This window comes from Arachis stenosperma, chromosome 7, assembly GCF_014773155.1.
Source record: "Arachis stenosperma cultivar V10309 chromosome 7, arast.V10309.gnm1.PFL2, whole genome shotgun sequence".
Classification (NCBI taxonomy): domain Eukaryota; kingdom Viridiplantae; phylum Streptophyta; class Magnoliopsida; order Fabales; family Fabaceae; genus Arachis; species Arachis stenosperma.
This window is the reverse complement of record NC_080383.1, coordinates 82,029,362-82,041,367: the sequence shown is the minus strand read 5'-3', so window position 1 is coordinate 82,041,367 and position 12,006 is coordinate 82,029,362. Positions and strand designations below refer to the sequence as shown.

Sequence of the window (12,006 nt, the reverse complement as noted above, 5' to 3'; positions counted from 1 at the left end):
TTTGTTGATGGTTTTTGTTAATGGTTTTTGTTAATGGTTTTGTTTTAGCGGTTTATTGTTAATGGTTTTTGTTAATGGTTTTTGTTAATGGTTTTTGTTAATGGTTTATTGTTGATGGTTTTTTGTTAATGGTTTTTGTTAATGGTTTTGTTTTAGCGGTTTATTGTTAATGGTTTTTGTTAATGGTTTTTGTTAATTTAGTGGTTTGTGCATCTGTTCTAATTATGCGGTTTATGTACTGGCCAGCCTCGTCGTTGCATATCCAGTGTTAGGCGGCAACAGGGGATGCGTCTTGATGAGAGGTATGTCCCGTACTTGCAGATGGCGGGACTTTACCATCTTGCGAGACTGAACGACAGATGGTTCCGACTAGACGAGCCCCTAGTCAGCGCATTCGTCGAGAGGTGGCGGCCTGAGACACACACCTTCCACATGCCGTTCGGAGAGTGCACTATCACGCTTCAGGACGTCGCATACCAGCTGGGGTTGCCAGTCGACGGAGACTATGTTAGTGGTTGCCTTACGGACTTCCACCTTTACATTGAGGGTGGGAGACCTGCTTGGCAGTGGTTCCATGAGTTGCTCGGTGTTTTACCTCCGGAGAACCAGGTGCAGAAATTCGCAGTCAACTGCACCTGGTTTCAGGAGACATTCGCAGAGTGTCCAGATGGGGCAGATGAAGAGACAGTTAGGCGATTTGCCCGGGCCTACATCATGATGTTATTGGGTACGCAGCTGTTTGCCGACAAGTCCGGCAATCGTATACACATCAGATGGCTACCATATGTTGCTCGGCTTGAGGAGATGGGTCGCTACAGTTGGGCATCGGCGGCACTAGCATGGCTGTACAGGTGCATGTGCCGAGTCGCCAACAGACATGTTGTGAAGTAAGCAGAACTTTTGTGTATCTCAAGTCAGTGTTTCAGTTTATATCACTTAACTGAAAGTACAAACGATTTGATTTTGATTTTTTCAGTTCATATGGATGCCCTATAGCGCAGTCGACGTCATCCAGGTTGTCCATCCTGAGGTGTTGGAGCCTCGGCATACGATGTTGTGGCGATGCAGGACGTCCCTGATTTATTTTGCGGTTGTCGAGTGGCATCAGGTTGATAGAGTTTTACCTCAGTTTGGCGGCGTTCAGCCCATACCGTCTCCCGCCCTGAACATCGACTTCTTGATGTCGAAGGACGGGAGAGGAGGTGACCGTTGGTTCCCGGCACAGTACCCTGAGTGGCATCTTTACTGGCAGGAGCGTGCTGATTATATTCTACAGTTTGACATCGTGCCCGACCCTGGACCGTCACATGAGTTCTTGACATGGTGGTATCAGCACGGGAAGAGGTTTTTATCGCCGGAGATGTTATTGGGGGATCCGAGAGGTGTTCCTATTCCAGATGAGGCGACGCAGAGGGGTGCAGGCCGACTTCCAGACATGGACCGGGTAGAAGATGTTCCTGACAGACGTCGCATTGAGAGGAGAGCACGAGTTGGGACACGTCGTAGCCAGCGTGAGTGGAACTGGGTAGATCAGGCTATGGATGCCGGAGATGACCCAGTTAGGGGTGGGGGGAGAGTTCGTGGTCGTGGAGGCAGGAGGAGGGTGGGTGCTGCTAGACAGGGTGCCCAAATGCCTGGGGGAGGTGATGTTGCGGGGGTTGATAGGGCGCATCAGGGCGGGCATGATGGTGGGTCCCCTGGATCTGGTATGGGAGATCCCACGAGTCACACTGATGCTGGGCTTGGTGGTGGAGGTCTTGGAGATTACTTCGTAGGTGTTCCCGGTGATGATCATACCCTTCAGGATAGTACTCCATGGGTGAGTCCTGGCTCGATGTTTGGAGACTTACTTGCTAGTGATGGCATTGTGCACGAGTTTGGTGGACCACATTTCCTTGAGGATATCCGGACCATCATGCAGGAGGATGAGGCTGCAGCCGGACGGGTTCATACGACAGGGACACAGGCACCGCTGGACGTTGATCTGAATGAGCCTGCCACGGTAGCTCCTGCGCATCCTTTTGCCATGGGTGGGACCCCAGCATCGGCGCAGAGTATTGGATCACACTCAGTTGCCGGCCCGTCCTCATCCAGACCCGTCCATGTACCGCCTATGACCCCGAGACAGCCAGTTCCGGATGACAGCGACGAGTCGATTGAGGATGAGGAGCCACTTATTCGTAGGGCTACCGGACACGGGTGCCACGCCGTTGCGGCACTGGATCGCACCTGTTTAGATGATTCATGGATAGTGGTGTATGTCTTGTTGTCATATTTATATTGTGTACTTTGTTGGTTTGTTATCGTTGTTATGGTATGTACTTTCTTATTATGTTATTTGAATTTATGTTATGTAGTCTCATTTACGTCGATGTATTCTACTTTTATGTTATGATTTATAGTTTCATGTTATGTTATTCGTTATCAGTCATACCATGATATAATGTTGTTTGTTCTAGTTATAAATTTCAATGATTTAAAAGACATTCAACAGAAATATTTGGTACAAATAACAAGTTTCATTACACATACGAAACAAAGTTGTTCCATACAAGTTGTAATACATTAAAAGTTATAAACAAATAGAGGACAAGTGCTAATACAATAAGAAACAAACACATACATAGCAAATCGCCTACTGATTTCTAGCAGTCCCGCTGGGGCCTGCGGCTTGTGGACAACTACGCCTGGTGTGACCTGGCTGCCTGCAGAGGCCACATCTCTTTGGCCAGTTCGGATCTGCTTCATCCATGTTGGTTCGAATTCTTGTGGATCTAGGACGACCCTCCCTCACACGCCTCATACTCGGATCCGGTATAACGGTAGGCCCGGCATAAGGTGGCCAGAAACCCTCCGGAATGGGAGGGGCAAATCCCATCTGATAGACACCGAAAACGGAGCTAAGGCGATATACCTGGTGGACGTAAGGCTGCCATGTAAGCCGTGAATAAGCACAGCATGCCAGTGCGTGCGGACAGGGATAATGAAGTGCTTGGAAGTATCCACAATCATAAGTCTTAGACCCTAATGAGACCCTGTACGTACCAAGAGAGAATGAGCCTGTCGGAGTCGCCTCAGCAACGGTGTACTCCGAGTTATCCCTGTCGTAAACAGTCACCCTGAAATGCCTGGCTGTTCTCAGGTTGGCCTCGATACACTTTACTAGGTATTGACTGAATTGTTGTCCAGTACCCATCTGAGCCTCGGCCTCCCTACCCTTACGGACAAATAGCTCAGCAAGCCTTCCGTATGTGGCCTTCACCAGGGAGCAAACAGGGAGGTTTCTAACCCCCTTCAGGATTGAGTTGACACATTCCGAAATATTGGTCGTCATGTGCCCGAATCTCCGACCCTCATCACAGTGCTGTGTCCACAACGAATACTCGATTCGGTTCGCCCAGTCACACATTGCCGGATTCTCAGAGCGCAGAATGTCAAACCAGTAGTCGAACTCCACCTCGGTCTTGGCATATGCGGCGTTAACAAGAAGCCTCCGGGCATCTTTTCCCTTGAACGTCAAGGCAAAATTCGCTGCAACGTGTCGAATGCAGAACGCCCGGTACGCAGCAGGCGGTAGCCATCCCCCATCCGGAGCCTCGAGGGCTGCCTTTATGCCGTTATGCCTATCTGAAATAACTAACAGACCCGGCTGAGGTGTCACGTGCTCACGGAGGTGGGAAAGAAAGAAAGACCATGACTCAGCATTCTCACCCTCAACTAGTGCAAATGCCACGGGGAGGATGTTCGAGTTTCCGTCTTGTGCAATGGCGACAAGCAGTGTTCCCCCATACTTCCCATATAAATGGGTGCCATCAATACTCACCAAAGGCTTGCAATGACGGAATGCCTGGATACAAGGGGGGAAAGTCCAGAACAGCCTATGAAAATAAACCTGAGAATCGTCAACCTGTCCCCCAACTCGAACAGGGCAAGTCCTGAGGACGGCTACAGTGCCAGGCATCGTTAGCTGAACTCCTAAAACCCACCTAGGGAGCTCATTGTACGACTCGTCCCAGTCCCCATATATCACGGCAACGGCCTTCTGCTTCGCCATCCATACCCTCCTGTACGTAGGCCTGAACCCAAAGTATGCGGCCGTGGCATTTTGGAGCACCTTGATGTTCACACCTGCATCAGCCCTAACCATCGGCATAACTAAGGTGGATATGACATGGTAGTCCAGACTCCTATGGTCGCTGGAGATGGAGCTGGCAAGACATGTATGCGGTCCGTTGTATCGCTTCACTTCCCAGATACCCTTCCGCTGTCGGAGACTCAACCGAATTAGCCATGTGCACCCATTCCCAAACTCAGAACACTTTCCCACATACCTGCGGTAGTCAGACTCAACGACCTTGTACTGGACCCCTCGGCGGATACTGTACGTCTTCACACTCAACAGCGCCTCATCTTTATCCTGAAATTGTTGGCCAACCTGGAACTCGTTCATACCGGCAGACCCCTCGGTATCTCTAGCACCAAATCCTGAGGCCTGCAGAGCATTGTCGTCCTGCCGCATGGCATCCAGGTCCAATGAGGAAAAATGGGGTGGATACTGCTGTGTGCCAGAACTAGATCCACCTGTAGCCCTTGTCGGAACAGTAGTTCCAACATCATCGCCGCTTTCATCAGCGATCATATCCGGCTCCACGTCATCGTCATCTGGATCATCAAACAAACCATCACCAACACCAGCCGGTGTGGGACAATGTACCTCGGTGGGAATATGTTTCCCATACCGAACCTCGTCTCCAACATTGCCGCTCAGATCAACGGCAAACGAAGGGGACGCAACAGGCTGCATCGGTGGCTCATACACAGGAGCAGAGGATGAAGCAACAGCAGGTCTCGAGCTCGAGCCGGCAACCGCGGCTATCGTAGTGGCATTCCGGTTCGAACCACCCGAGCTAGATACCACATCAACCAACTTTGCCAACAGCTCTGGTGTCCTTACCTCGGGAAACTGCCTACGAGAAAGAAACATAACCTGCAAGTCCTCGTCACTACCGATTGTGAAACAATCAAACTTCACGGTGTCATGGAGCACCGCTGTTGGAATGCGGTAGAAAAACTTCTTGACCCTTTTAACGCCTTCAACACCCAGCTTCTCCAGCACAGAGCTAACAAGTGCATCGTAGGTGGTTGTCGGCGTCACGATAATACATAGGGGATCCTTATCAGTGAACTTCACGCCGGACCGAGTTTTTCTCTTAATCGACCCTCTGTAATGTACCAGAACTAGGAAACTCTCCTCACTAGCCATCTCACCTCTTTGTTGAGAGCAACATGAGTTCACAGCATATATATACAGACCTGGCTCGCACTATATATATATAATTCGAATCTATATGTTTCGAATTATGTAGTGTCACAACCTAACCTAGTAATTCGAATCAAGTTGATTCGAATTACTTAACAATGTGCCTTCATAGTAATTCGAATTAACTAAATTCGAATTATCTTGGTGTAATTCGAAACAAGTTGTTTCGAACTTCATTCAGTTGTTGGCTTCCTAGTAATTCGAATCATATCAATTCGAATTACATGCAAATCAAATTCGAATCATATTGATTCGAATTATATAATAATTCGTCCTGGTTGATTCACGTATTCATTTTTCATTTGGCTGAATTAGGTAATTTTAAGCTCTCCTTGGCTCATTTGGGTTTTTTACCCTAAAAAATTCATAACTTATTCTTAAAAATATTAAAAATAATTCTTAACTATTGATAGTACTAAATAAATAAATCTTTTTATAATACTTGAGTATAATATTTTCAAGTATAATATTTTTAAAATATGATTCACTAGGATATTTTTTAACTTTAAAATAAATACCCACTTAAATATAAATTTTATTTGTAAAATAATTATCTAAATCAATTCTTAAAATTTTTAAAATTAGACACTTTAATCTCTCAAATTTCAAAATATATAAAATAATCCTCAACGTTTATCAATACCGTTTTTCTCTAATTTGATTTAAAGAATGAAATATGAAATAATTTTCAAAAAATTTAAAAATCTCAAAACGGTTTTTGAAAAAAAATCCAAAATAATCATTTTGATTAAATAGATCAAATTAGAAAAAGATTATATTATCTAAAACAAAAATAAATATTAAAGATTAGTTTGTGTATTTTAAAATAAAAAAAAACTAAAATATTTAATTTTAAAAATTAATTTAAATAATTACTCTTATTTGCATAACTATTTTGAGGTCATTTTACTACTTGTCGATTATTGTTTATCAAGTGAATATTACTAATTTAATTTGAGGTTTCGTAAATAGATAATTGTTGGCCGAAAAAACATTACTTATATAATCCAAAAGTTTAGATTTTAAAAAGTTGTTTTACAAAGATTCATGTCGTTTATTATTCCAGATTTCGAGAATATTTTTGTCTAACTTTAGGTTTAGTAAGAAGAAAAGAAAAAGTATATGCAATTGAAATTGAAATTTTGCACGAATAATTAAGTATTAAACTATTTTTGCAACCAGTCAAGAGGGGACAGAGAGCAAGCCAAATTATTTGAATATATTTTTATTATATCTTATCAGAGAACTGGTATAAAATAATTAATAAACAATATATGTAGACCCTGTGGAAAAAAAGAAAAGCACTTATATATAGTTATATGTACAAAATAAATTATTATACAGACAAAACGCCAAAGAGGCTTTTGCTATCCATTTAGTTACATAAATGTTGTCGGAATATTGTCTAGTAAAAGTTCATTAAAAGGCATCAATTTATTTATTTTATTTTTTTTTACATTATTACTGTTTTCCTTGTCGGTTTCACTTTTGTATCACTATATTTATTTCCTGTCTCTCCGATTCATGTTCATATGTTTTTGCTGCAGTGCTGTTTGGATGTATCTCCACGCTCATTCATTCTCATCAAACCTTTTGATCTTCTTGGACCTAATCATACTGAGTTTTGAATTTTGTTTCTGGAATGTTACGATACATATTATGAAATAGAAAATGCTATTTAATTAATAATTTTTCAACTTTTAATCATCTTTTATAATTTAATATTTAAATTAGTTAAATTTTTTTTTGATTCCTAAAATTTTTTTCATAGCAGTAAAGTTTGGGTAAATTATAAACCACTAAAAATATATTTGAATAATTTTATTGTTGATGAAAATTACCTGAATTTTATTATGGACAAAAATAATTTTAAATAATTTAATAATTTTAAATAATTTAAAATACAATAAAAATGTTCAAAATTAAATATGTATTCTCAAAAAATATTTTAGAAATTGAATTTATACAGGTTTTTGTAAGTATAATTAAAAAAATAAAATATTTTTATTCTTGAAATTTAGTGATTTTTGATAAATATAAATATTTATTGTAATTTTTTTGTCAACAACTAATAATACTTTTAAAAAATAAAAAAAAAACTGAAAATTAAATTTTTATCTAATTTTTTTTTGTATTACTTTTAAATAATTATTTAAATATTCTTATAAAATTTTAAATCAAATATATAAGCGATTTATCAAATATAAATAGTTTGTTACTTAAAAAAATAATATTTTTAAACATTTTTATCGTATTTTTAAATTATTTAAAAATATTTTTATCAATAACAAAATTCAAATATATTTTTCTCCACGATTCGAATACTTTTTTAGTAGTTTACCTTAAAGCTTTTTATTCGCTTCCCATTAAGTAATTTTCATTTTTATCTTTTTTATCTCTCAACTAGTATCCATCACTGCTCCGTTCTCCCATATTTTTCTTATTTTGTTGGTATTGTTCTTATTTATTTGTTTGAATCTTTTCACTAATTATTTTTATTTTCATTTTTATTTTTTATTTCATATCAGGGAAAGTCATCTTATACCATTTTCTTTCTGTTGGCACTCGTAAGTTGGGGGTTTACTAAAAGAAAGGGAGCAGGGACACATCCGTTTCATGTGCTAGGTTTTGTTTTTGTTTCTTACATTTTTTTTATTTTAGTTTTATTAGGATTTTATTTTAGTTTGTTATTTTTGTTTTGAAAGAATTTTAATTCTAATTTTAAAATATAAATTTATAGAAATACTGATTTTGCAATTGAAATGCAAGAAAAAAAAAATATATATATATATATATATATATATTAGTTGCCTAATTTGTATTATAAAAGATATAATAAGATGATTAATATTCAACTATATTAAGTATACACAAAAAAAATTATTAAATTAATTATTAATATAAATATATATTAAAATATAAAATATATATTAAGATAAATTAAATAATATATAATTATACATAAATATATACATAATAACTAATTTTAAAATATATTAAAATATAAAATATATATTAAAATAAATTAAATAATATATATATATATAAATATATAATAATTAATTTAGTAACTAATTTTTAAATATACATGTGGTAATTTTGTTAAAATTAGAATCCCGTTAAATAAAATAATCTTAAAGACAATAATCGTGAAGATGCACGAAAAGAATTTAATCGTAATTAATACTAAGATTATAAGATGCAATATCGATTAAGAATGGATTAGTTCGGTTCGAATAATTGGATATCTAATAAAATAAAAATTTATAAAAAAATAAAAAAATAAAATATTTTTCTTAAAAATTCTATAAGTATAATAAACATATAAAATCAATAAAAATAATTCAAACATGTTAAATACCAAATATATTAAAAACTAAACATATTAAAATTTAAATATGTTAAACATCAAATACATTAAAAATTAAATACAAAACTACAATAAAAATAATTCTTCAAAGGAAAAGTATACGGAACCAACTATAATCAGCCAATTTTTTAAACAACTCTATTTAATAATTAATTTTAAATTTTTAAATTTAAATTTAAATAATTAATAGCTGATTAGATAAATCCAATTAAAAATAATAAAAAGTAGAAACCCTTCCTTTTCTCTCTCATTTCTATAACCACACACAGAAACCCTTCCTCTTCTTTTCCTCTCCCACTCCCACCGTGCCGTCCACACTCCTTTTCAATTGACACAACTACTGCGACACCCAGAACTGCACTGTTAGGCGACACCCCACAGCGCTTCTCCTCCGTCGCGAAGGAAATCAGAAACGGTTCTGGAATGAACGCCACTGACAACCACCGTCCAACAGCGCGGGCATCATCCTCTCGCGCCGCAGCCACCTCAGCACACTATTGCCATCACAGCTTCCTCCACCGTCGCAGCAACCACCGATGACGCAACAACCTCTGTCTTGACGTGTATCCCGGTCGATCAACCGTGTCTCCTCTCCAGTGATCTGGTTTTTTTTCTTCCCATCTTAGAGTTTTAGTTTAATTTGTATTTTTTATTATGAATGTTTCTTTTGGATATTCTTATTCGATATTGTTCTGAGAATTAAACTCTTATAGTGTTGGATATTTTTTTTTGAGATAATTAATAGTTTTTTTTAGTGTTACTCTTTCTTTATACAGTTTATTTCTTTTCTGTTTATAGTTCTCCATGTCTTCTTTATTAGGTTTTAGTAATCAAGATTTATTATAGAATAATTCATTCTTCTAAATGAGTGTTTTGACTTGAATTGGAAGCATGATCAAGATATTTAGAGATGAAGATTTTTTGTGCTTGCTTGTGTTAAATCGCTGCTTTTGCCATTAGAATAGATGCTTTTACATCTAAAATTGATATATAAAATTTTCAAGAATTAAGTATTCCATTAAAGGGGGTTGATGTCATTTTTTGATCTGTGATCATGCAATTTTCATTTTCTTTTCAACTATCTTATATTGCCAAACTTGATTCTGCACTATTTATAAGAAAGTGAAGTCAGTTTTAATTTTATACTTTACATATTTTCATCCATAACTATTTAAGACAAGATTGATGAAATGAAACTTTTTTTTTCAATACAAAATTAATTTACAATGAGTGATAAAATCAGTTTTTTCCTTTCTTTTAGTTTTACAGCTTTATTTACAAAAAAGAACAACATTATTTCTTTTATTTTGACAGTTACTACTCGATGTATAGACATGTGGAACAACTAGCAAGACAAATAAAAAGAGGTGTAGCATCTGTACAAAGTGTTGAGGCCAAACTATGGCAAGCATGTATTAATTAATTAACTAATATTTTTTACTTACTATATAAATATATGATATCATTCCTAACCATATGGATTTCCATTTCCAGTATATATATCCAAAATATCCATTTGAGTCAAATTTTTTGATTTGAAAAAAATAATATTAATATGAGTAGGTACCTAAGACACTACCAAATGGAGTGCTTCTGTATTTATCAAGCACACAAATAGATTAAAATTTTATTTTAGTCCTTTAAGCTTTATGAATTAATCACTTGTCATGGATGAGGTTGAGAATGAGAATTTTGTATTTACTTTAGAGTCTGTTATGATCAAATTTGGGAAAGAAATGACACCATATGCATTGGGCTGTTTTTATAAATATTTACTAGATTCAAATAGCTAGATTCTTTTAGGTTGAATAATGATTGTGTCTTTTATTTTTAAAAGTAGATGTTTCTTTGTATATGATTGTTGATGTTTCTTTGTTTTTATAATTGTCATTAGATGGCTGTTTCTTTGTTTTTTAGATAAATATTTCTTTGCTTATGGCTGCGTATGTGTCTTTGCTTATGGTTACAGATGGATGATTGCAGAAAGTCTACTTTAAAATGATTGATAAATTTAAACTAATCGAAGAGGAATTTGAAACAGTTGAAGAATTGGATGAAGTGAAAGGGACGTGATTCAAGTGTAGCAACTAGAAAGTTATTCTTTGTTTAGCTAGTTGTATAGTAATGATATACCCATTTTCTAAATGATGTAGCTTTACCTCCTCTAACAAAATATAAAGTTTACGTCAGATATTTCTTTTGTTAAACAAATAGATGTTTTTTTTATACTAAATGGATGATTCTTTTTTTTATTACTTTTGGTCGTGATGAATTTCTGTATCGACAGTGTTGCAAATTGTATGGATAAGTTGAATGAATATTATGATTCCTTTCATTATATTTTAGCATGATGACAAATTTATAGTTACTTATGTAGGATAAGTTTTTTTTTAATTTTTTATTCACATGGCTTCTGTTAAAATAACATCTATTTAGTATAGAAAATGAACATCCTAATGCTTGATAGAAGTAACATCCACTTAGATTTTTATAAAAATAATTAGTTACCTAATAGAAGTTACTTATATTTATTCTTTACTGCAGAGATGATTCAATTGATAGTGAATACAAGTATCACAAAAGAAGAACAAAATTTTGTATTTATTTTGTTGCTTGTTTAACAAAATTTAAAGAATAAAAAAAAGGATAAGGAAAAGAACAACAATATCTAGTTATTTACTTTTTCAAAAGCAATCAAAGTGTTTTGATAGTTTTCTTTTTATCCACTGTTTGCTTTATGTAGTTATTACACTTGAACTTTGGAGTTACAATTTTTATCAAATTAAAACTGAGTCCACATACACAACATACTACTTAGTACTACTTAACGATGAACTTATGAGCAAGTGTTACTTCCATAATTAAATTTATTATCAAGTGGTCAAGGTGTATGCAACAAATGAATAGTCATCTATGTCTATTATATATTAACTATAAAAATGCTTATAAGTCACAACAATTGAATCAATAAGTACAATATGCATTCAATTACTTCAAAGTTAGTTTCCATCTTAACTGATGATTCATTTCATATAATCATCCATTTAGTATAAAAAAAAACATTCATTTCTTTAACAAAAGAAACATCTGAGGTAAATTTTTGCATATTGCGCTCGGCTCTTCAGGATGGCCCTGGAAAGTGAAAGTAAAACAAAGCAATTATGGTCAAGGTGTATGCAACAAATGAAAAGTCATCTATGTCTATTATATATTAACTATAAAAATGTTCATAAGTCACAACAATTGAATCAATAAGTACAATACAGGTTAGTTTACTTCAAAGTTAATTCCCTTTTTAAATGATGTTTTTTTAAAA

The 12,006-nt window shown here is 35.7% G+C and overlaps 1 protein-coding gene across 1 annotated transcript; it reads right to left on the bottom strand.

Moving 5' to 3' along the window:
- Window positions 1-2,635: 2,635 nt before the first annotated feature.
- LOC130940001 (uncharacterized) lies at window positions 2,636-5,263 on the bottom strand. The gene has a single exon (XM_057868059.1). The coding sequence runs from the start codon at window positions 5,261-5,263 to the stop codon at window positions 2,636-2,638; it is 2,628 nt and encodes an 875-aa protein (XP_057724042.1).
- Between the last annotated feature and the right edge of the window lie 6,743 nt (window positions 5,264-12,006).